Source organism: Scyliorhinus canicula, chromosome 7, assembly GCF_902713615.1.
Source record: "Scyliorhinus canicula chromosome 7, sScyCan1.1, whole genome shotgun sequence".
Lineage (NCBI taxonomy): Eukaryota > Metazoa > Chordata > Chondrichthyes > Carcharhiniformes > Scyliorhinidae > Scyliorhinus > Scyliorhinus canicula.
The window spans coordinates 160,724,432-160,749,208 of record NC_052152.1 but is presented as its reverse complement, the minus strand read 5'-3'; the positions used below and the strand labels follow the sequence as shown (position 1 = coordinate 160,749,208).

Below are 24,777 nucleotides of genomic sequence, written 5' to 3'. Positions count from 1 at the left end.
GCCAATCAGATTTGTCCAATCTATGTTGATTAAATCACCCATGATTATCACCATGCATTTTTCCCAAGTTTTAATTATTTCTTGCTGTATATGTCGTCCTGCAATGTGGTTACTGTTCGGGGGGGCCTATAAACCAATTCCACAAGTGACTTCTTACTTTTCATCTCCACCCAAGCCAATTCTACATCTTGATCCTTAGAACTAAGATCATCTCTCTTGTATCAAAGTCATTCTTCATTAACAGAACCACAGTAAACCTTTTTCTGACTTCCCGTCCTTCTGAAATGTCATGCGCCCTTGACTATTTAAGTCCCATTTTTTTTGCCATCCTGCAGCTATGTCTCTGTAATGGCTGTCAGCTTTGCATATTTCTTTTTAATTGCACTGTCAGTTCATCTGTTTTGTCATGCAAGCTACGTGCACTGAGATACAGCGCCTTTGGTTTTGTCATCTTACTATTTTTGGGTTTCCTCTGGGTGCTCCGGTTTCTTCCCATAAAGATTTGCTTTTTAGGTGAAGTGGATATTCTGAATTCTCCCTCAGTTTACCCGAACAGATGCCGTAGTGTGGCGACTCGGGGATTTTCACAATAAGGCAGCACGGTAGCATTGCGGCTAGCACAATCGCTTCACAGCTCCAGGGTCCCAGGTTCGATTCCGGCTTGGGTCACTGTCTGTGCGGAGTCTGCACATCCTCCCCGTGTGTGCGTGGGTTTCCTCCGGGTGCTCCGGTTTCCTCCCACAGTCCAAAGATGTGTGGGTTAGGTGGATTGGCCATGATAAATTGCCCTTAGTGTCCAAAATTGCCCTTAGTGTTGGGTGGTTACTGGGTTATGGGGATAGGGTGGAGGTGTTAACCTTGGGTAGGGTGCTCTTTCCAGGAGCCGGTGCTGACTCAATGGGCTGAATGGCCTCCTGCACTGTAAATTCTATGTAAATCTATGTAAAACTTCATAGCAGTGTTAATGTAAGCCTACTTATGGCACTAATTAAGATTATTATTATTAACCTCTAGCCTTATCTGTGGGTGCATGCTCAGATTTGTACACACTGTCCCTTCCCGCCACGCTCTGATTTAGCTTTTTAATTTAGCCCCTAGCTGCTCATGCTCCCTCAGCAGAACCGCTTTCCTTGTTCTACCAGTGTCATCGGTCCATACCTGGACCACAACCCCTGGATCCTCCCCCTCCCTTTGCCGGTTCCCCTCTATTCAGAGCAAATGTCCCAAACCCTCACACCAGAGAGGCAATACAGCCATCTAGAATTTCTCGTGACAGCAGGTGATTGTGTATCTCCCCTGACTGTACTGTCTCGTACTACCATTCCATTCCTAGACACTTCCTCTGTTTGAATAGTTCCCTTTACCAAGGTGCCATGGTTAATTTGCTCATCCATCTTGCAATCACCTCTTTTATCCATATATGTTTCCAGAACCTTCAACCTTTTGGCCAATTGTAAAGGCTGAGGATCCTCCACTTCCACCTTCTAGGCCCTTTATCTGCCTCGCTCGCAGTCACGCACTCCCTGCCCCTGACCAATATCCGAAGGGGTGTTATTACTTCCTGGTACAAAGTGTCCAGATAACTTTCACCCTCTGCCACAGTGTCTGTTGCACTCTGAGCCAAACCTCCACAAGCTGCTGCCGATTACTGCAGAAATGTTTACTATGGATTACACTGACGTCCAGGAGCACCCACATTCTGCAGTTGCAGCACGTCACCTGCCCTGCCATCTTTATTACGTGTCAATTACTTTTAATTAATTTACAAATTAACAAACGCTGCTACTCGCAATAATCTTCTGCTAATATATATATAAGGCTGAGTACAACCTGCATTCATGTCACTCCTGCAGCATAGAAAAACATCCCAAGGTGTGAGGAGTGGTGGGGCAGCGGCAGCGTAAATAGCAAGTAGCTAACTGCAGCTATATTCGTGTAGCACTATACTTCCCCAATTTCCATGAAACTTTCGTGATTGAGAAGTGCACTTACATTGGAAATTTCTTCATGAAGTTAGTGGACCAGGAGCACAGTTGGCGATCATCAGATTTGTTCACCAGAGCTTCCAGCCCTTCGCTACTCTGACAGAACAGAGAGGGCCTTTTGATCTTCAGTATTGATTTTTGTTTTTGTTATTGTTTTTGATCACCTTTCTGCACAGGAAGAAGAGATGTTTCGACCAAACATGTTCTTTCTGTTGTTGCTTCCGCCCATTATATTTGAGTCCGGATATTCATTACACAAGGTAAGTGAGAAGAAGTGTGAGAAATTGTAAGGACGTGATTGAGTTTGTGTGTGGCATTTTATTTTGCTAATATTTTTAAGTAATTTGGAAAAACTTTAATTTGCATGATTGTTATTCCTGTGTATGTTTCTTGCGTCATTTTACAACTGACTTTAAGGTCAGGCAATTTTGGGGTGAATGTTCAGTCTTAGATCAGTGTTGTATTCTTTTCCATGCTGTTATCCATATGATTAATACTGCTTCTCAAGTAGCACGTCTTTAACTATTTCAAACATCGTGCTTCCAAAACAGAGAAGCCTCCAGTTTATGATTGCAATTAAACTTAATTGACAGATAAAAACACAGCTCAGGTTCTATTCTGAGTTAAGTACTTCTGAATGTTATCCATTTTGTACTTTCCAATCAGAGAGTGCTTGCAAAGATAACACGACTGGTGAGTTGGTTGCTAAACCTCATGTCGTCTTGTACTACCATCTGAAGCACTCTAGTTTTTGGAATATTGCTGCGTAGATCAAACTTGTACTGTCTAAAAATGTTTCTTCATAAATTGTGAATTTGTTGTGTTAAACTTATAATAGAGGATTTTGTGGAGAAAGTACACTTGGGGTTCTTTTATCCTTTTGAAGCTTCTCTACAGAATGTGAAAATAGACCTTCAGTTTTTAAAAGTTCCTTCAAGGTGTAGATTCTGGGTGGTTGCAATTTGGGCTTTGACAACAATGAATCCAAATTGCAGAAAATGATGTTGGTATTTCTTGCTTCAACTTCCATCTATTGGGATAAATTAGAATTTTTGCATATTATGGAAGTTCAGTTTTTATAGAATTCCTGCAGTGCAGAAGGAGACCATTCGACCCACCGAGTCTGCACCGAGCCCCCCCCCCTCCAGAAAAGCAACCCACCTATGCCCATGTCCCCGCCCCATCCCTGTAATCCCACCTAACCAGCGGACTCTAAGGGCCAATTTAGTGTGGCCAATCTTTGGACCGTGGGAGGAACTCTGAGCACCTGGAGGAAACCCATGCAGACTCTGGGAGAAGAGCAAATTCCGCACAGTGTCACTCAAGGCCAGAATTGAACCCACCTCCTATGTGCTGAGAGGCAGCAGCACTAACCACTGTGCCACCGGCTGCACTTTTGAAAAAAATTAAAGAGCTAGGTCGTACTTTAAACACAATGTAATATGGCCATTCCTGCAGTGGACAAGTTCGCGAATTTGTTAAGTTGAAAGTGTGGTGAACAGCCTAGCAAACACCACGGCAGCAAAAATGTTCAGTTTCTTGGTGACCTCCTTTATAGGAATGTCAGGAAAGTAAGCTTGAGTAGCCCATTCAGCTCCTCAAACATGTTTTGCCATTCCTTCTCCTGCCCTGATTTCTTTAGCGAACAAAAATCTGTGGGGTATTTTGGAGCTCTATTCCTAATAGACTTGGGTTGAAAAAGAAACTGCAGGCACAGTTGTTCATTGTTCCTTTTGAATTTGAGATTGTTGATTGAGAAAGGGCAATCTAATTAACAGGAGAAGGTTTCTAATATTTCTCGAAGACCACAAAGTATAATATTGCAATAATCCTGGAGTCTGGTACTGCACTGGCACAGCTTGCAGCCAGCATTACTGGGGCTCAAATTAAGGATAATAAATTGATGAAATACTGTCCACCTACATTTATTCTGCATTTCCAGTCACTTAACGTGGAAAATCTCTTGAGTGAGAGGACAACAGGAAACTGTAAGTCTTTCCTCAACCAATTCCCTAAAGTAGTCTGCTGGAGTTGCATTGAGGAACTAACGTAATTTCAGTGGAGGTTTTTGAAGGAAAGTGTGCTGGTGAGGAAGACATGAGAGAATTCAAGCACAGAAATGACCAAAAGATTGATAAGGACTTCAATGGCAGAGGGAGGTTACGGTAGAACTTTGGTCTTCCCAATGTTCAGTTGGAAAAATGTAGAAATAAAGCGTCATCACCTACATCTGACAGTTTTACCTGATTCGGGAGATTACGTCACTGAAGGATAGATGAGAAGGTGGGAGGGGAACCTAATCAGCTTCTTTCGCAATATTCATGATGAACAAGGAAGTGGACTAATTTACTCAAGATTTTCTGGCAATATTGGAACAGGCATGATTGGCCAGATGTGAAGACAGCCCACAGAGATGGACTGCAGAAGCGAGACTATGTGAATGATATGGGAACTTTAATCAAATATTTTGGAGAGACTGAAGAAGAAAAAAGGGGTGTATGACATCATGCTGAAAGTCACAGAGGGTGTTGCTTGTGACTTTGGCCAGAGTAGCTTTAGTACTCTTCGCAAAGTAGAAGCCAAACTAAGGCTTTTGAGCAGAAAGGTTGGAAGAATTGGGTGCAGAATTGGGAAACATTCAATCTGCTTCTAAAGGAAACGAAGCTCAAAAATGTGGCAATAATTTTCAAATGATGAGGGATCAGGGTAGACCTATTGACGAGGAAGGGATGGTAAATATAAAGGAATTGAGTAAGCGGCCCATAGACTGTGTACCGGGTTCCAGGAGGGGTGTTTGAATGATCAGGAGTTGAGTGATCAGGGTAATCCAGGAAACAGGAGGTGAGCGCAGACATTCATTCACATCTTTCCACTTATAAAGGGAACTTGATGCAAGAATATCAGAACAGCAATGCATATTAGTGTCACAGATAATTTTTTATCCCCCCCCCCCCCACACAACCCAACTCAAATTTTGGAAATGTGATGCTAAAGTTTTGGAAATTCATTATAAAGTACTAAACAAACCAGAAAGAGCCAGTTAGTACAAATCTAAGAGTAAATCAGCAGATAATGCTACAAATAACAAAAATAATAAAATGGCAAAACTAAAGGCTCCATCAGAATGCACATAGCATTTGAAACAAAGCAGATGAACTGACATCACTGTTGGAAGAAAAAATGTGCAATCTCATAGCTGTTGCAGAGACAAGGCTGCAGGAAGACAGATTGGGATCTAAATATTGAAGCATGCATGACATTTCGGAAGAACAGGAAGCAAGGAAAAATGGAGGGGTGGCTCTCCTGAATTAAGGATGGTATTAGCACAAAAGAAAAGGATGACTGAAATTCAGGAAACCCAGGTAGAAGTGGTTTGGGCAGAGAGGAAAAAATTATCAAGGAAGTAGTTAGTTGTGGGAGTGGTGTATAGGCCCCTTAACAGTAACCATATGGTTGGACAAGACACAAAGGAGGAAATACCTTGTCAAAAAGGTATTGTGATGATCTTAAACTGCATATAGATAGGAAAAACCAGATGGCCAAAGATAGCCTAGAAGAGGAATTTGAAGAATGCTTTCATGGTAGTTTCTGGTGCCAGCCGGAGAACAGGTTATACTGGACCAGGTATTATGCAACAGAATAACTTAATGACTTCATTGTTAGCAGTGATCATAATATTGAGTTTTGCATTCAGTTTGAGGTAGAGAACAGTGGATCCAAGATTAATGTTTTAAACTTAAATAGGGGTAATTTTGAGCGTATGAAAGCAGAGATAGCTAACTGGCAAATTATGTTAAGGGCTCGATCCATAGATGTGGAGATGCCGGTGTTGGACCAGGGTGAGCACAGTAAGAAGTCTTACAACACCAGGTTAAAGTCCAACTGGTTTGTTTCGAATCGCTAGCTTTTGGAGCACTGATCCTTCCTCTGGTGAATGGAGAGGTAGGTTCCAGAAACATTCTACAGACAAAGTCAAAGATTTAAGGCAATACTTTGAATGCAAGCATTTGCAGTTAATTAAGTCTTTACAGAGCCAGAGAGAGGGGTAACTGCAGGTTAAAGAGGTGTGAATTGTCTCAAGCCAGGGCAGTTGGTAGGATTTCGCAAGCCCAGGCTAGATGGTGGGGGGTGAATGAAACATGACATGAATCCAAATGTGCGTGGAACTTGGCTATAAGTTTCTGTTCTGCGATTCTGCCTCACGTGTAATCGACCCATGTCGATGATCTGGCACGTCTTGCAGCGATTGCCACGGCAGGGTTGTGTGGTGTCGTGGTCGCTGTTCTGAAGGCTGGGTAGTTTGCTGCAAACAATGGTTTGTTTGAGGTTACGTGAGTGTTTTGAAGGCAAGTAGTGGGGGTGTGGGGATGACCTTGGCAAGATGTTCGTCTTCAGCGATGAAGTGTTGAAGGCTGCAAAGAAGATGTTGTAGTTTCTCCCCTCCGGGGAAGTACTGGACGACGAAGGGTACTCTGTCGGTTGTGTCCCGTGTTTGTCTTCTGAGGAGGTCGGTGCGGTTTTTTGCTGTGGCGTGTTCGAACTGTCGATCGATGAGTCGAGCGCCATATCCCGTTCGTACGAGGGCATCTTTCAGCATCGGTAGATGTCTGTTACACTCCTCCTCGTCTGAGCTTGTCCATAGGGGATGGCTTCTTTAATGTGTTCAGGGTGGAAGCTGGAGGAGTGGAGCATGAATCGCAGAGCAGAAACTTATAGCCAAGTTCCGCACATATGAGTACGGCCACAAGCGGGACCTTGGATTCATGTCACAATGCATTCACCCCCCATCAGGCCTGGGCTTGCAAAATCCTACCAACTGTCCTGGCTTGAGACAATTCATACCTCTTTAACCTGGGGTTACCCCTCTCTCTCGCTCTGTAAAGACTTAATTACCTGCAAATGCTCGCATTCAAAGTATTGTCTTGCATCTTTGACTTTGTCTATATAAATGTTTCTGGAACCTACCTCTCCATTAACTTGAGGAAGGAGCCGTGCTCTGAAAGCTAGTGATTTGAAGCAAACCTGTTGGATTTTAACCTGGTGTTGGAAGACTTCTTACTCGATCCATAGAAATGCAGTGATCCATTTGCATGGCAGGCATTTAAAGGAACATTTCAGAATCCATGGAGTAGGGGCTTTTCACAGTAACTTCATTGAAGCCTACTTGTGACAATAAGCGATTATTATTATTATGATTATTATTATTAATATATACATTCCAACAAGAAATAAACATTCCAAGGAGACCCACTGTCCATGGTTAATTTAGAAAGTTAAAGATGGTATCAATCTTAAAGAAAAAGCATATAATTCCACATAGATGGAAGGCCGGGTAGAAGATTGGACTAATATAAAAACCAGCAAAGAATGACAAAAAGATTGATGAGGAAGGAAAAATTAGAGTGGGAGAGAGAGCTAGCTAGAAATGTAAAGAAAGTTAGTAAGAGTTTCTATTGATACTTTAAAAATAAAAGTTGACAAAGTGAGCATTGGAAGTGAGTCTGGGGAATTAATAATGGAAAATAAGGTGATAGAGATGAATTGGATAGGTTTTTAATCAGGAAATGGAAGGGAGGAAGGAATGCAAGACAATTATAATTACCAAGGAAGTGGTGCTGCACACATTGTTAGAACTGCAGGCTGACGAGTTCCTGGGTCATGATGGATTTCATCCTAGGATCTTAAGAACAGTGACGAGGGAGATAGTTGATGTATAGATTTAAATTTTTCAAATTCCCAAGGTTCAGGGAAAGTACCATTGGATAGGAGTATGACAAATGTAACTCCTTTGTTAAAGGGTGGGAGACTGAAAGCAGTAAACTACAGGCCACCTTAACATTTGTCATAGGGAAAATATTAAAAAGCACTATTAGAGTTGTTAAAGCAGCGCAATTGAAAAATTTCAAAGTAATCAAGCAGAATTGGCATGGTTTTGTGCAAGGGAAATGATGTTCAACCAATTTATCTTAGTCCTTTGAAGAAGTAGCATATGCTGTGGATAAAGGGAAACTGGTGGATGTACTGTACTGGATTTCCAGAAGGCATTTGAGAAGGTGCCACATCAAAGGTTATTGCGATGTTAAGAGTGCAGCTCAGGTATTCCAAACTCCAGAAAGGATTTTTTAACTGTCTGCTCTCAACTATATTTTGCAATTTGGTATAATGTGAGGAAAAGGCAAAGACCAGTGAAGGATATCACAGATGTCTGTGTGATTTTAAGCAAAACAAATGTTTATTAAACAATAAAACAAAAGTCAACTAGAAATGCCCTTAACTACCTTAATAGCTATCTATGTACAGCATCTTTAAATTTACCTAGTTCCAAACACTTCTATTCTCTTTGCCAACATTTGCTATTTAGTCTCATCAGACAAATAGAAATGTGACAAGGTACAGAGTCTGCGCTCCTCTCTGGGAGTTATAGGATAAGTCACTGTAAGGAGACGGAGAAAAATTGGAAGAGAGGTTGTCTTCTTGCGTGGCTCATAAATATGGCATATTGTGTTTTAATGTCATTCCTCACCAATTCGCAAACCATCCTGACTTACAACTGTGTTGCTGTTCATTCACCCTCACTGGGTCAAAATTCTGGAACTTCCTTCCGAACAGCAATGTGGGTGTTCATACAGTACAGGGACTGCAGCAGTTCAAAAAGTCAACATCTACATCCCGTGGATCAAAAAATACATATTTTATTTGTAACTGTTTTCATTTTCAGGGTAACTTCTTCCAAAATATTGGCTCCATTACCCTCTTTGCTGTATTTGGTACAGCAATATCAGCTTTCATTGTCGGTGGTGGAGTGTACTTTCTCGGTAAGGTGAGTGTTGACTGCAATAAAAACTTGTAACCGAGGTTACATTTTAATGCATCTTGATAATCTGACGTGAACTATGGTTAAAATAATGCAGTATTAATTGTTCATCCCTAATTTATTAAAGCCATTGTTTAGAGTTTGTAGATTGATATAATACTGCTTCAACAATGAGTATAATGGGATATTTCTGATGGTATGCACAGGCTTGTACAGGCTGTGGAGGTCTGTGATATGAATGTGAATGTTGGAAGCTTTGTGTGAACAATGTACCAGAATCCTGTCACCTGTTTTTACGGCTAGGCTGTGTCACATGAGGTGCAGGCGTGACTGATGCACACAAGTTTCATGAAGGCTTTGAAAAATGCAGCAAGCTTCTTTCAAATTGTCTCATTGATATCAATCACTGCATATATTAGCTGACTGATGCCTTTTTTGTTACCAGGACTAATGACTTGCTCACTTTTCCCAAGAAAAGCAGCAGGCAACAGCAGTGCAATTTTTCAATCTTGTGTTTCCAACAGTGCAAGGCCTCATCAGTGAAGCTATGTTACACAAGGCAACCTTTAACAATATGGTATATGATGGAGCAGTTAGCGTTGGCTTCCCGCATGGGCAGTTAACGCCGGCATCGTCTTTATTGGGGGCAGTAGATGCTGCCCTAAGCACCCTCATGCGGTGCACACACTTATCAATTAACAGGATGTCTCCGGTAACAGCAGCTAGGTAGACCAGTTGGACAGCGATCCTGGAGGCACCCAACCTCCACTTTGTCCGCGCTAGCCCAATTAACCCTACTACCATGCTCCTGCCTTTGGAGGAGCCGGGGGGGGGGGGGAAGATGAAGATCATGACTGTGCAAAAATCTTGAAGGGAATTAGAGGAGGCCAGCCTCTCCTTCTAAGAACCACAGCCCTGACCTTGCATTGTATATCGATGGTTCCTCCTTTATCGACAATGGAACCAGGAAGGCTGGGTGGGCAGTAACAACTGTGCGTGAAACCGTGGCAAAGGGATGCTTGCCTGTGGGAATTTCTGCCCAGCCAGCACGGTAGCATTGTATGGGCAGCACGGTAGCATTGTGGATAGCACAATTGCTTCACAGCTCCAGGGTCCCAGGTTTGTTTCCGGCTTGGGTCACTGTCTGTGCGGAATCTGCACATCCTCCCAGTGTATACGTGGGTTTCCTCTGGGTGCTCTGGTTTCCTCCCACAGTCCAAAGATGTGCAGGTTAGGTGGATTGGCCATGATAAATTGCCCTTGGTGTCCAAAATTTCCCTTAGTGTTAGGTGGGGTTACTGGGTTATGGGGATAGGGTGGAGGTGTTGACCTTGGGTAGGGTGCTCTTTCCAAGAGCTGGTGCAGACTCAATGGGCCGAATGGCCTACTTCTGCACTGTAAATTCTATGATTAAAAAGCAGAACTAAGAGCCCTATCAGAGGCATGCAAGATAGCGGAGGGGAAGACGATAAATATCTGCACTGACTCACGGTATGTATTCATGGTTGCCCATGACTTCGGCCAGTTATGGCAAGTGAGAATTCCTCACGGCCTCCGGAACGCCTATTCAAAACGGGAAGGAGATCTGTTGGAAGCCCTACAGCTACCTCAAGAAGTATCCACTCAAAAAGTAGGGCCCACACAAAGGAGAACACCAAAGAGAGAAGAGGAAACGTGATGATGGACCAGGTGGCCAAAGAAGCCTCCTCGAGCATCGGAGAATCATGGATACGTAAACTGGAGGTACTTAAGCTGACTAATGATCTACAAGTTATGCAGGAGGAGTCCTAAGGGAGGAAAAATGGACTTGGATGGAAGAAGGTATGAGGATGTGTGAAGATGGAGAAGAACTGATGGAGGTGAAGACAGAGAAGAACTGATAATCCAGTAGCCCCTCAAGTACTAATGCCTTTCCTGGCTCAGCAGATCCATTCATAGGGACACCTGGCTCCACAACAAATGGCAGCCCGATTTCAGAATTGGTGGTGGGGTCGGCGATTTAAGGAGTATGCCAGACTGTATCTGATAAGTGCGTGATCTGCCAGATAACGACGGACCCATAACCATCATGTCCCAGTTGAGGCCATGGGCCCCAGCGGGACCATTCCGAGAGTCACAAGTGGATTATATATCATTACCTAAGAGCCAGGTATACTCTGAAGTACTGGTCATTGCTAATCGATTCTCTCAGTGGGTAGGGGCGATGCCCCTGCGAAGAGCCACATCCACACACACTGCGAAAGTGCTATGCAAGGACTATATTCCGTGGTTGGGATTTCCCCGATGCATAGATTAGGACCAGGGAGCCCATTTTACGGGAGAGGTCTGGCAGGAGGTTGGCAGGTTACTGAATATTAAATGGAGCCTGCATTGTCCTCCCAATCCGCAGTCATCCGGTCAAGTAGGACAAGCCAATCGGTCCTGAAACAACGACTGCCAAGTATCACCAGGAAGGGCCCCAGGCCCTGCCCATTGTACGGTACAGTATTTGACCCACCCCTAACAGGACTACAGATCTGAGCCCTTTTGAAGTTATTACGGGGAGACTGATGTCCCTGCCGGGGATCACTGATTTACGGAAAGCCGATTGCCACCTAATGGGTGATGCATTGCTAGAATATTGTCAGAAATTATCACGTACTCTTAAGTTCTGCCACTCAACAGGCATCAGCCGTGTGGGGTGACCCACCAGAGGGTTTTAGGGATCTTGGGGATTAGATACGACCTGATCCAGCGACTGAATCAGCAGAAAAACAGAACTTTGAATCAGCAAATAACCAGAACTTTGCAAAATGAAAAACAGTTTTCCATCCATGTTATTTCTTTATGCATATGCTTGTGAGAGAGCCGTGCCCCCCCCCCCCCCCCCCCCCCCCCCCCCCAAACTCCCAGGGCCAAATGGGAGGCATGTGTCAACACCTTTTTGTATATGTCCTATACCTACACTAAAGAGGCTAATATCTCCAAATGCTGGGAGTGTGCACACATGCCAGTGCATGTCCCTAAGGCATATCCCCTTTAATGAGTCAGACAGCTAAATGGGTGCTTAATCAGAAAGACACAACAGCAGGAAATGGGGGATAGGAAGGGCCCCCAGACAGACCACGGGAAATATCACGTTAATGCGGAGGGGGATATGGAGGAATGGGAATCAGCAGGTTACGAGTTAAACAACTTTTTGGGGTGGTATCAGCGTAATTTGAACCAGATATCGTCCCCGTCCCCCCACCCTCTCTGTCCTCACCAATGACTCTGGGTTGGTCTGTCTGGTCGGTCTGTTTCATCAGGAACCAAAGGATAGGAGGGCAGCATGGTCGGCGCAGGCGTGGAGGGCCGAAGGGTCAGTACCTGTGCTGTACATTTCTTTGCTCTTTGACAAGAGTTGAGAAATAGTAAGTGTACCCAGGACTTCAATGTGACTATGATTGACAATCATGATCCAAGCTATTTGAAATTTTGGAACCTTAAGTGTGGTAAGAACCTCACCCAAGTATGGCATCGGGAGGTAATAACCTGATACATGGCCTACAATGGCACATACTTTATATGTGGGCCCAAGGCCTACCCATGGCTATCCTGCAATTGAATGGGATCATGCTATCTAGCATATGTAACCCCCTATATACTCCATATGAAATCTCTGACACAACATCACCGTATAACCATACGAGCCATTATGGAGACAGAAAGGTTCTTTGCCATTGCATTCCCCTGGTATGGAGCAGGGAAACTAGCTCAAATTTATAAATATGGCCGAAGTCTTGGAACTGGAAACCAGTGATACAGCTGAGGGCCTTACCAAAGTAAATGCCGAAATGTAGCTATCTGAACGATGGCCCTGCAGAATAGAATGGCCTTGGATTACATCTTGGCCGAGAAAGGAGGGACCGGGTGCTGCACATATATCCCAGACAGCTCCTCGGTCATTACCGACCTGGCTGACCACATTAAAAAAGAGATGGGAAAGTTAAAACAACCCCCACGTCTAGGTCCCATGGGAAGCTATCTCTTACAAGGATTGATTTTGTTCTTCTTATTTTTATTTTGTATCTTATAATTGTATTAATCAAATTTCTCTCGGTGCGCGCAATGTCATACAATGAGCAACCCCAAGTCATAAGACTGAGGGTGAACTGGGTAATCTCTACATTTTGTGATTCTAGTTCTGAACAGAATCAAAGGGGGGAATAATGGAGCATGTGCAGTTAGTGCTGGTGCCTGCATGCACAGTTAGCTCCGCGCCATGTTTGTTGGGGGCAATAGTGGCCGCTGCCACCTCCGGCAGCGCCCGATCCTCGGTCGGGAAACCGGGTAGCATATCCTCATGGGGCGACCCCCCCCCCCCCCCCCCCCCCCCCCTTCAGCATCCAATCAAAATGGCGACCACCACCTCCTGATTTTGGCACTGCGGACCACCTGACACCAATGTCTGATGTCATAGAGTTTTCATAGATAGAATTGATAGTGCAGAATGAGGCCATTCGGCCCATCGAGTCTGCATCGGCTCTTGGAAAGAGCACCCTACTTAAGCCCACACCTCCACCCTATCCCTCAAACCCAGTAACCTCACCTCACCTTTTTGGACACGAAGGGCACTTTATCATGGCCAATTCACCTAACCTGCACATCTTTGGACTGTGGGAGGACCCACAGACAGTGACCCAAGCCAGTGATCGAACCTGGGACCCTGGAGCTGTGAAGCAACTGCGCTAACCACGGTGCTACTGTGCTGCCCACTACTGCCATGCCGCCAATGATGTGCCTCCGACCACCAATCAGGGACAACCTCCGCTCTAGTCCCAGTGAAAACCAATCAGGGCCTGGCAGTGCAATTTGGGTTAAGACCAGTGACATCATGGGTATATGAACTAAGTGTGCGAGCAGCTCTCTCTATCTCTCTCACTCACTCTCACTCTTCTCCCTCCCCCCCCTCCTCCTCCTCCTCCTCGTCCTCCTCGTCCTCGTCCTCTTCTTCCTCTTCCCCCCCCTTGGGAACAGCTAAAGAAGTGTAACTGTGCCACACCTTTGAGTGCTGAATAAAGCCATTGAAACTTGACAACTAGATTCGACTCTTGTGGAAACAAAGTGATCTAACAATATCTATTATAAAGGAAAGGAAATGCTTTCCATTCTGTTAGTTACAAGAACTTGTAACATATCAGCATCACATTAAATGAATAGATATTAAGTATCCTAGAAGTTGCTTCTAGTAACGAGGGCAGCATCGTGGTTAGCACTGTACTAGAGTGGGGGATTGGCCCTTGACAGGGTACTCTTTCACAGGGTCAGTGCAGACTCAATGGCCCAAACGCCCTCCTTCTGCACTGTCGCAATTCAGTGGTTCTATTCTAATACATTTAATTCACAATCACCACGATTTAATGGAATATCGAGATGAGATCAATTGATTTTGGAACCATTGAGTTAACCTTTCAACCTTAATAAAGTAAAAATGCTGCTGTTTGGACGGGTCTGAGTGTGTCCTATGTTCCATCTCTACTATACTTTACAAAGTAATGATGAAATGCAGCCCAATTATATTTTTGGGAGAGGCGACACCATGCTGCAGTTGGAAGAGGACAATGGGAATGCGTCTGAAGTTGAAGAATACATTGCAGTTGTAACAAGGCAGATAAATCCAGCATTTTCCATTATAAATGTAAGTTCAAGTATGGGGGATGTAAGTTCCCAATAAACTGGTGATTATCCTCTAATTTGACCTTTAAGATAATGTCCTCCATTTATCGTCAACAGAAATTATGAACTAACCTAGTGCAAGAAAAATTGATTTGATACAGCACCTTTCATATCTTCAGGACGTCGCTATCAACAACACGTTTCTGAAATGCAGCAACTGTTGTATTGCAGACAAATAGGGCATCCAATTTTCACACAGTAGGGTGCTACAAGCAGCAATAAGATAAATGATAATTAACCTGATTTGGTCATGGCGTTTGAGGGTAAAATGCTAGGTCAGGAAACTTGGCAAACTCTTGTGGTCTTTTTCCAAAAGGCCTCTGGAATATTTAATTTTCAACCTGAACCTGTCTTGATCCGAATGATGCTCCCTCCCCTGTAATACCAGTGGAGTCCTGTATTATTTCAAGTGTTGATCGAGATTGAATATATTATGGTTGTGTGGTAAAAATTGAGTCCGAAGTAAATGCCACCGCTTAGCTAAGCTGACACTTGCCTCAATCATTCTGGATCGTGGACATTTAAATTGCAATTTTACTCCTTAACTTGCAGCGCTGCTTTATTGCAAATTTAACCTCTTAGAAGCTAAATTTAGCTTATGTCAGATTTTAATATAATTAATATCAATATCTTGTGGCAAAAAAAACCCAGAAAACTTTGATTTTTGACTTCTGATCTTAATTTATTTCACTCCCCCCTCATTTTAGGCTGAAGTTATCTATAAACTCACAGTGACAGACAGGTAATTATTTTGAAAACTATCATTCTGTAAATTGATCATTTTGTTCTCGGTTGAATAATGTTTGCAATTGCGAGCTTCGCATTTTAAATAATTTTCAGACCCTAATATTGCCTACTCGAGTGCTGTCAGAAACTGTTGGATGTCTTGTAACTGAAATATAACCTTTTTTTCCAAGAGGTGAGTTGTGACGATGGGGGCTACACTCTAATTTGAAGATGTCTTTGGAGAATTTAAAAACGCATTCAAGAGCTTTCACAATTTCTGTTAATTGTTGCTTTCTGTGGGTTTTGTTATGACTCCGGTGGAGACCAATACATTATTTAAAAAAATAATAATTAAAATTCCCCAGTGACCAACACCGGAATCGCAAAACAAGGTTTCACATTGTAAGACTTTTAAAATTAAAATCAATATTTGCTAAACATTACTTAGTATGTAATTAATACCCTAACCTGCAAAAGTATTCCCCAGTAATTTAACACAACCATTTATTACTTTACAGCACATTCTCAACAGATGTGTGGCCTTGTATTTAAAGTCTAACATGTCTCCCCACGATTCAACAGGCTCTCTCTCGCTCTCTCTCTCTCTCGTGCCAGGGTGAATTTTCCAGTGTCCTTTTAAACAAAGTCCCCATCGCACAATTTTCTGAGCAATTTCGAATGGGCTTCCAGCAAGAGGTGAAAACATAATGACCGTATAAGGTCCAGCAATCATAACTTTTCATGGATCATGGGGAAAGTTTTTAAGCTTTTCATGGATGATGCTGAGAGTATACCACATTAAAGACTCTGATCATATGAAGATGTTTATTTTATTCCCTTTCCTTATTCGCCATTTCCTGAAGCTACTGACTGATCCAGAGATGTGATAGAACAAGGACTGGTTACCCTCTGGCAACTTAGCGGAGTCCATTGTTCAAATGAATCTGCAGACTCTGATTGTGAAAATATTAGAACTGAGCGAGATCTTCACCTTTTCTTCCATCCAACAATAGAGCCCATTTCTTCCTGGCAGCCATCCCCTGCCCCTTGTCAGCAGCAATTAACTCTGTATTGTTCTCGCAGTATGTTATTCCTCTCTGAAGCAAGCTATTGCAGGCAGATTCACTTTGGTTTGGGTGCTTGGCTTGAATATATAACTAGCCAACCTCCAGAAACCTTGAAAGTTTGGCAGCAGGATTTTGGAGAACGAAAGCTTTCATCCTATAACTCATGTTTCATATAATATACACAGGTTATCTTGCAGTTTGTAATGAAATTGCATTTTTCAGTTAACTTTTCTTGTGCAGGAAAAATATAAACAGCACAGTTCTTTAGAATAAATGTTTCTTGTATGAGAAAAACCTCAATCATTCCTACGGTTCCTTATCTGCTGTTGAATTATTTATGTTTTGCAGTTTTGCATTTGGTTCCCTAATATCTGCTGTTGACCCAGTAGCTACAATTGCAATTTTTAATGCTCTGAATGTGGATCCTGTCCTGAACATGTTGGTATTTGGGGAGAGCATCCTCAATGATGCAGTTTCTATAGTCCTTACAAAGTAAGCTTTCATTTCCTCTTTCTCCATTTTTCATATCCCAAGTGAATTGAACAGATACATTTGCTTAATAGTTACAGTAGATACTTAACACCTGGAACATTCATTGCTAGATAGTATCGCCATCTTTTTGGTGCGGCCCTCCCTTAAATGTGTATTGTTTCTGTTAATCCTGGTTTCCAGTTTACATTTTACATGTAATTTCCCTGATCAGGGATCTATCATGTTTGTTTAACATCAATTCTGACAAATATTGGTTAGCGCACCAAGCGATGCAAATACTGAACAATTTCATATTATTTTAACAATGTCTGTTTAAATACTGTATTCCAGCACAGCAGAAGGCTTAGCCAGAGAAAATGCACCTGATGTGAGTGGATGGCAAACTTTCTTACAGGCTTTGGCCTATTTCCTGAAGATGTTTTTTGGATCTGCAGCACTTGGAACACTCACTGGTCTCATCTCTGCATTGATATCTTTTTTTTGCTTCTTGGGAATATTGGCATTCCACTTGATATATTCTTGATACCAATAGACATGACTTGATTAAAGAGATGAACATGTATATTAAAAGGTCTTGCCAAACTACCTTGAGAAACCATAACTTCCTAGCTCCCCAGCATCACGTTTGGGGTATCCCAATGATGTGCTGGGGAATCCCTCCAGGTTTACTCGCCAATTGTCCAAAAGACCTAACACCTAACTACCCCTGGACAGGTGCGCTGGGCTGGGAATTATCCAACAAGGCGATTCAAATCGCTTACTTCAGATGGTTCTGCCAGTTATGCCCTCATAGTTACTCTGAAAGAGTTGGAAGAAAAATGGCACTTTTAACGTGAGCGTAACTACTTAAAAAAAACTCAGACCGAGCCCCTCGCAGGACACCCTTCACCCCCCCCCCCCCCCCCCCCCCCCCCCCCCAAAATGGCAATCTTCTGGTGATTGTCACTCCAAGGTAGTTGTGGGATTATTTCTACAGAACTCCTGCGTATTGTACTATTTTCATAACCTGATATTAAAAAGTTAGTTTGGTCAAGAGCTGAGCTCTGCCCAGTTAGCTGAGTAGGTACCCGTTAGATTAGAGACATAGTTTTACAGCACTAAAAGAGGCCCTTTGGCCCATTGTGTCTGCACCAACTTTCACTATATATTCTAATCTCATTCTCCAGCGCTTGGTCTGTAGCCTTGCATGCTGTGGTGTTTCAAGTGTTCATCTAAATGCTCCTTAAATGTGAGGGTCCCTGCCTCTATCACCCTTTCAGATAAGGAGTTCCAAAGTCCCACCATCCTCCGGATAAAACTGCTCTTCCTCAAATCCCCTCTAAATCTCCTGCCCTTACATAAATATATATATAGGTATTCTATATTGCCCTTTGTTATTGACCCTTCTACTAAGGGGACAAGTTTCTAACTATCTACCCTATCTGTCTCATAATTGTGTACACCTCAATCAGGTTCCCACTCAGCCTTCTCTAAGATCAGGTTTTATTTATCATTTAATTATCTGTTTATATGGCACCAAGACTTAGATTTTCTGTATTGCGTACATTTTTCCTGCCCCACTGGAGGCAATAGTGAACAGGGACAGACTGTTGTCGTCAGAAACAAATCGGTTAGAGATACTATGGAATGCTTGCTTAAAATATTTGTCTGAAGATCCAGTCTCAGCTGTTTTAAAGGGGGCTTAGCCCATTTAAAATAAATAGTTAATACATGCTCTAAAATATGTGAGCGGCATTTTAAACTTGAGCATTCAAACTATCATCACAGAACTTCAGTCTTGATATTTGTATATAATGTGTGACAGGTGAAACCCATTATATAAATCTTGCATCCTTAGGCTATCTGAGATACAATACCACTTCCATAGAATCTATAGAGTCCCTACAGTTCAGAAGGAGGTCATTTGGCCCATTGAGTCCACACCGATCCTCAGAAAGCACACCCCACCTAGGCCCACTTACCCTACCCTATCTCTGTAACTCTACCTAACCTGCACATCGTTGGACACTAAGGGGCAATTTTAGAATGGCCAATGTGCCTAACCTGCACATCTTTGGACTGTGGGAGGAAACTGGAGCACCTGGAGGAAACGTGTGCAGACACTGGGGGAAGCGTGCAAACTTTATGCACACGGCCACCCGAGGCTAGAATTGAACCTGGGTCCTTGGCGCTGTGAGGCAGCAGTGCTAACCACTGTGCCACTGCTGCTTCAGTATAAAGTACTATCAAAGGAAACAGTAATAGCTTTATAAATATTTTAAAATTTGCTCATTCACAGAATGTGGCTTGCTCAGCATTTATTACCTTCCCCTAATTGCCCTTGAGGTGAGCCACCTTTTTTGAACTGATACAGTCCATGCGGTACAAGTACACCCGCAAGGATGGCCATGAAGTTCCAGCATTCGACCCAGTGCCAGTGAAGGAATAATGATATAATTCCAAGTCAGGATGTTGAAGTGGGGAATTGGCATATGCAAAACTGAGAACTGAACACAACTTGCAAATGGCTCATTTATACTTGTGTACCTGAATAAGTAAGCATTTGTTTTCCTTAATATTTAAGTATTTACCTGTTGAAGCACATAGACCTCCGAAAGACTCCATCACTTGAGTTTGGGATGATGATAATCTTTGCCTACCTTCCTTACGGACTTGCAGAGGGTATAAAATTATCTGGTAGGTGTTCATTTTCTTAAATCTCTATGAAAATGATTCTTTGATCTTTGCTCTATAATGTGGTTGTGAAGATTTGTTTGAAGAGAAAATCACTGAGCAGGATCAAAATAATACTTCTCAACAGCATCACATTTTATTTTGCATTACCCATATATTTTGAACACCAAGCTGACTGGTAATGTCTATAGTCATGCTCATAACAATTTTAAGAGATATGTCATTTTGTATATTTAAAAAGTACATTTAAATTAACTTTTGGAGGCTAAAATGGTTTGATAACTTGTGGAGTTCTGTGCCGTTCCTTTGATGATCATTCATAGGAGTAGGTTATTCAGCTCGCTAAGCCTGCTCCGCCATTCATTACGATCATGGCAGACTGGACACTTCAATGCATTTTACACCCACGATCCCTATAACCCTTTACTTATTATTGTTAATCTGAAATCGATCAATCTCTACCTCAAACAAACTCAATGACAGCTTTTACAGCCCTCCGCGATAGAGAATTCCAACGATTCACACCCCTCCGGGTGAAAAGAACTCCTTCCTCAGCTCGGTCCTAAGTGGCATGCCTCTTATTTTTAAATTGTACCCTCTCGTTCTTGACTCCCCACCCAAGGAAAACATCTACCTGCCCATCTACCCTGTCTATTCCTTTGAATATTTTGTAGGTTTCATTGAGATCACCTCTCATTCTCCAAAATGCTCGAGCATACAGGCCCAGTTTGCCCAATCTCTCTTCAAAAGATAGTCCCGCCACACCTGGGACAAGTCCGGTGAATCTTTGCTGCACTCCCTTTATGCCACTAACATTCTTCTCAGGAAAGAGGAACAGCATAGCAGGCGTTGTCTAACCGGTGCCAATTCATCCCAATACATATTTTTTCCTGTCTTTTTGTTCTATGTACCAGTTCCCCTTTTCTCCAGTCAGATTGTAAATCTGCAGCATGTTTTCAATTCAACCTCCTTTGTAGCTCTTGCTTTATCAACGGTCTCTCTTTTGTTCCTCTTTTATGTTTTCCTGTAAGAAGTGATATGGTTTGGCCAATTAAAACCGGAGTAATTTCCACCAGAATTTTAACAATTTCAGACTTCTGTCTACATTCTTAACATTACCATGATGGTTGGAATGGAAGTAAGATGGGGTGTAAATATATTGGGCAAATCAGCAATGTTATATAAAAAAAAAAATCATCATTGGTTTATAATGCATTATAAGGATATGGTAAAATTTTGAGAGCGAGTGGAAGCGTCATCTTGCAAGGGTACAAGTTTGGAGGCTTTACTAACGGTGCCCCTGCCGTTCTTGTCGGCTCGGAACTCCACAAGCTCGATGGTAGTGGCAGCCCTGAGGATGTGGGGACGATGGAGACAGCACATGAGATTGGAGGGGGGGCGTCATTGTGGTCACCGATCTGTGATAATCACCTGTTTGTTCCGGGGGACTGGACGGGGGCTTTAGGGGGTGGCAGCGGGCAGGGATTGAGAGATTTGGGGATATCTTCATTGAGAAGGGCTTCCCGAGCCTGGAGGCATTAGAGGAGGAGTTTGAGTTGCCGGGTAGGAACGGGTTTCGGTACCTGCAGGTACTTTATGCAGAGGCAGGTTCCAAGCTTTCCTCGCGAACCCCCTAAGGGGACTACAGGATAAGGTGATGTCAAAAACGTGGGTTGGGGAGGAGAGGGTTTTGGAGATATACAAGTTGATGGAGTGGGAAGGGGTCCCCATCGGGGAGGTGAAGAGGAAGTGGGAGGAGTTGGGAAGGGAGTTCGAAGTCGGACTATGGGAAAAGGCCTTGAGGAGAGTCAATTCATCCTCGTCGTGTGCCAGGCTTAGCCTGATCCAGTTCAAGGTGGTTCATAGGGCTCATATGCCCGTGGCCTGGGTGAGTAGGTTTTTGAGGAAGTGGAGGCTAGGTGTGGGGGTAACCCGGCAAACCATGTACATGTTCTGGACAAGTCTGAAGTTGAGGGATTCTGGCAGGGATTTGCGGACATCATGTCAGAGGTCCTGGAAGGGAGAGTCACTCCGTGTCCAGAAATGGCAATATTTGGGGTATCGGAGCATCCGGCGGCCCGGAACGGGAGAGAAGCCGATGTGTTATCCTTTGTCTCCCTGGTGGCCCGGAGACGGATTTTGCTGGAACGGATGGACTCTGAGCCTCTAAAGTCAGAAGTGTGGGTTAGTGACATGGCAGGGTTTCTCGGGCTGGAAAAGATTAAGTTCTCCTTGAGTGGGTCAATGCAGGGGTTTGCTCGGAGGTGGCAGTTGTTCATCGGCTTTTTTAATGAAAATTGAACGTCAGCAGAAAGAGAGGGGAGGGGGGAAAAGGGGAAGAAAAATGAGAGGCATGGCAGTGTAACATAAGAGATGGAATCTAATATACGGGTAGTTAGGAGCTGGGGGGGGGGGGGGGGGGGTGATGGATAGTTGGTTATGTTATTGTAAAACTGTTGCGTTTGTCGGGCCGCTAGGCTGTTTAGAATGTTAATTTGTTAAACTGTGAAAATTACAAATGCTTCAATGAAATGTTTTCTAAAAAAAAATATGGTAAAATTAAAAGATCCACTTTTCATCTTGCATAATGGAAAACATTAAAATTAACATGCTTGCAATAACTTGCATTTGTAATGTTCCTTTAATGTAATAAAACACCCTAAGATGCTTCACGGGCATATTAAATTGCAATTGAATTGTATGTGATATTCAGGTTAATGGCCAAACAGGGATGGTGATGACAGGTGATCCACACTGACAGTCCATCGGGTAAACAATGGGAGGAGTTGGTGAGACGGGGAGAAGTTTGGCAAGCTTCGATTCCAGCCAGCAAATTGCGTGGGAATGTCAACAAGATAATGTCAAATGAAGCACTTTGGGCTCCTTGCGAGGTGATGTTGCTGAGTGCCTTGATGCACTTTTCAGAGGATGCTGAGAGATGCTGTGGCTTATCAAGAGGGAGTCAAGTTTGGGATGGCAGCAGGAGTATAAGATGGTTTAAAAACAAAGGGTTGGAATAGGGATTTGGAGCAGAATCCCGAAGGGGAGAAATAAAAGGAGTCCCGATGACCGGAGAGAGAAAACTAGGATGAGAAAAGATAAAGGAAGTTTTTTATTTTAAAAAAGGAAATAAAATGGAAAATAGAGCTGATGGGCTCAGACCTGAAGTAGTAGTCAAACTGCCCATGTGAATGGGCGCAAGGAAAATTTGAGCTAAATACACATGATTACATAAGTAACAAAATTTGTTTTAGCTATTACTTAGGACACTTGATTAAAGGGTTTCAAATACTAAAACCAGCAGACTGACTGTTTGTTTCCCACTTTTGAAATCATCTGAATGTGCCAATTATGTTGAAATGGTGTCTCAACTAGTTTCCTCAGTGAGTTAGTTAGAAGCAGTCTGTGTGGAAGTAAGGTTGCTGCAATTGCCCACTGCAGCACTTCATTCCAGAAACAGAAACTGTTGGCATCATTTCGTAAGCCCTGCAACAATAAGATGGTTAGAGTCAGAAATATAAAATCCCCATGCTATATCTTAATGAAAAATAGAAAGTTTGAAGAGCCAGTTGCCACTATAATGATGTTTCTGCCAGCAACCAGGGCTTAGCTTTTGGCAGAAATGAACATGCAAATATGTTTTTTTTAGTTAAGTTTCTGGTAAATGGTAAGCCCCTAAGGTGTTGATTGTAAGGGATTTAGCAATGGTAATGCCATTGAATATCAAGGGGGAGGTGGTGAGATTCGCCCCTTTTGGAGATGGTCATTCCTTGGCACTTTGTGTTATCTGGCACTTCTACAGTCAAACCAGCGTGTCGTCTTGGTTTTGCTGCATATTTGGCACTGGCTGCTTCAGTGTCTGAGGACCTGAAAATGGCTATACAATCATCAGCAAATGTCCCTACTTCTGACCTTAAGATGGGGAGGTTACCGATGAAACAGCTGAAGATAGTTGAGCTTGCCTCGGGGACGTTACTCTGAGAAACTCCTGAAGTGCAGCAGGGTAGCATGGTGGTTAGCATAAATGCTTCACAGCTCCAGGGTCCCAGGTTCGATTCCCGGCTGGGTCACTGTCTGTGTGGAGTCTGCACGTCCTCCCCCTGTGTGCGTGGGTTTCCTCCGGGTGCTCCGGTTTCCTCCCACAGTCCAAAGATGTGCGGGTTAGGTGGATTGGCCATGCTAAATTGCCCGTAGTGTCCTAATAAAAGTAAGGTTAAGGGGGGGGTTGTTGGGTTACGGGTATAGGGTGGATACGTGGGTTTGAGTAGGGTGATCATTGCTCGGCACAACATTGAGGGCCGAAGGGCCTGTTCTGTGCTGTACTGTTCTATGATGTTCTGGGACTGAAATAATTGATCTTCTATTATGGCCATGGCTGATATTGTTGAGCAAGCCAGATCACAGAGTGAAGTCTGTCTCGTTGGATCATAAATGGTTATTTTATGATCATCATCCCATTCCTGCCACCCCGGTGCTAACACCCTTGCCCAAGACTCTTATGCCACAGACTGCCCAGTAGCCTCTGTCTCCTTTGTCTCCCTGGTGCTCAGTGAGAGAGTGGTGCTCGTCTCCTGTCTCTCAGTGGTCATGGTGCCCAACGTCACAATTGGAGGGTGGGAAGATTGGATAAGTGTGTAAGAAATAACATTAAGCCTGCTAGCTATATGATCATGCATTCATGTTAATCAAGTTCGTACCCTTCCTGGGCGGGAATCAGAGCAGGCCTGGAAGATCACGATCTGGAATCTTGCCGGCGCTGATCCCATTTTTGGCCTCCTATTTAGCTGCGAGGAGTGGATTTGCGCCCACGGCTAACGAGCACGCTAAATCACGCCCAAGGGGTAGGATTTCCCTCCCCCGTAGCACGTTTTGTGGTGGTGGATGAGGGCTGCCATTGGCTGGCAGCGGGAGCTTGCTGTCCGTTGCCGTCGATGGATTTTCCCGTTGTTCGCTCCCTCAACTGCCAAGGGGTTACTGTTGGCAGAATGAGAAAATCCCACCAGTGGCAAGAGCCAAAAAACTTTGGCCATAGTTAGTAGAATTATGAGCAAGCAGAAAATTGCCATGAAGGCCAAGTGCGTTCACAAACGCTGATGTTTTAAAATTCATCCAAACACACAACTATGTGCATAAATTAAGGAAAATACTGTGGTTCCTGGAAATGTGTAATAAAGATTTAAAGTACTGGAATCACTCAGCAGATCAGGTAACATCTGTGCCACAATAAACCTTTCATCTGGATTTAAAGGCGTGAAAGCTTAGTTTTTAAGTAAGATAACATTTTTGGCGATACTTTCTGTACATGGTGCTATCCGTTAGTTTG

The 24,777-nt window shown here is 43.4% G+C and overlaps 1 protein-coding gene across 1 annotated transcript in view; it reads left to right on the top strand.

Moving 5' to 3' along the window:
• Nucleotides 1-24,777, top strand: part of slc9a8 (solute carrier family 9 member 8) — a 97,895-nt gene that overhangs the window by 19,520 nt on the left and 53,598 nt on the right. The window contains exons 5-10 of the mRNA XM_038803170.1: nt 2,162-2,245; nt 8,704-8,805; nt 15,204-15,238; nt 16,638-16,781; nt 17,112-17,250; nt 19,352-19,457. Of these exons, the coding sequence (XP_038659098.1) occupies nt 2,162-2,245; nt 8,704-8,805; nt 15,204-15,238; nt 16,638-16,781; nt 17,112-17,250; nt 19,352-19,457 (610 nt within the window). The remainder of the gene's footprint in view (nt 1-2,161; nt 2,246-8,703; nt 8,806-15,203; nt 15,239-16,637; nt 16,782-17,111; nt 17,251-19,351; nt 19,458-24,777) is intronic.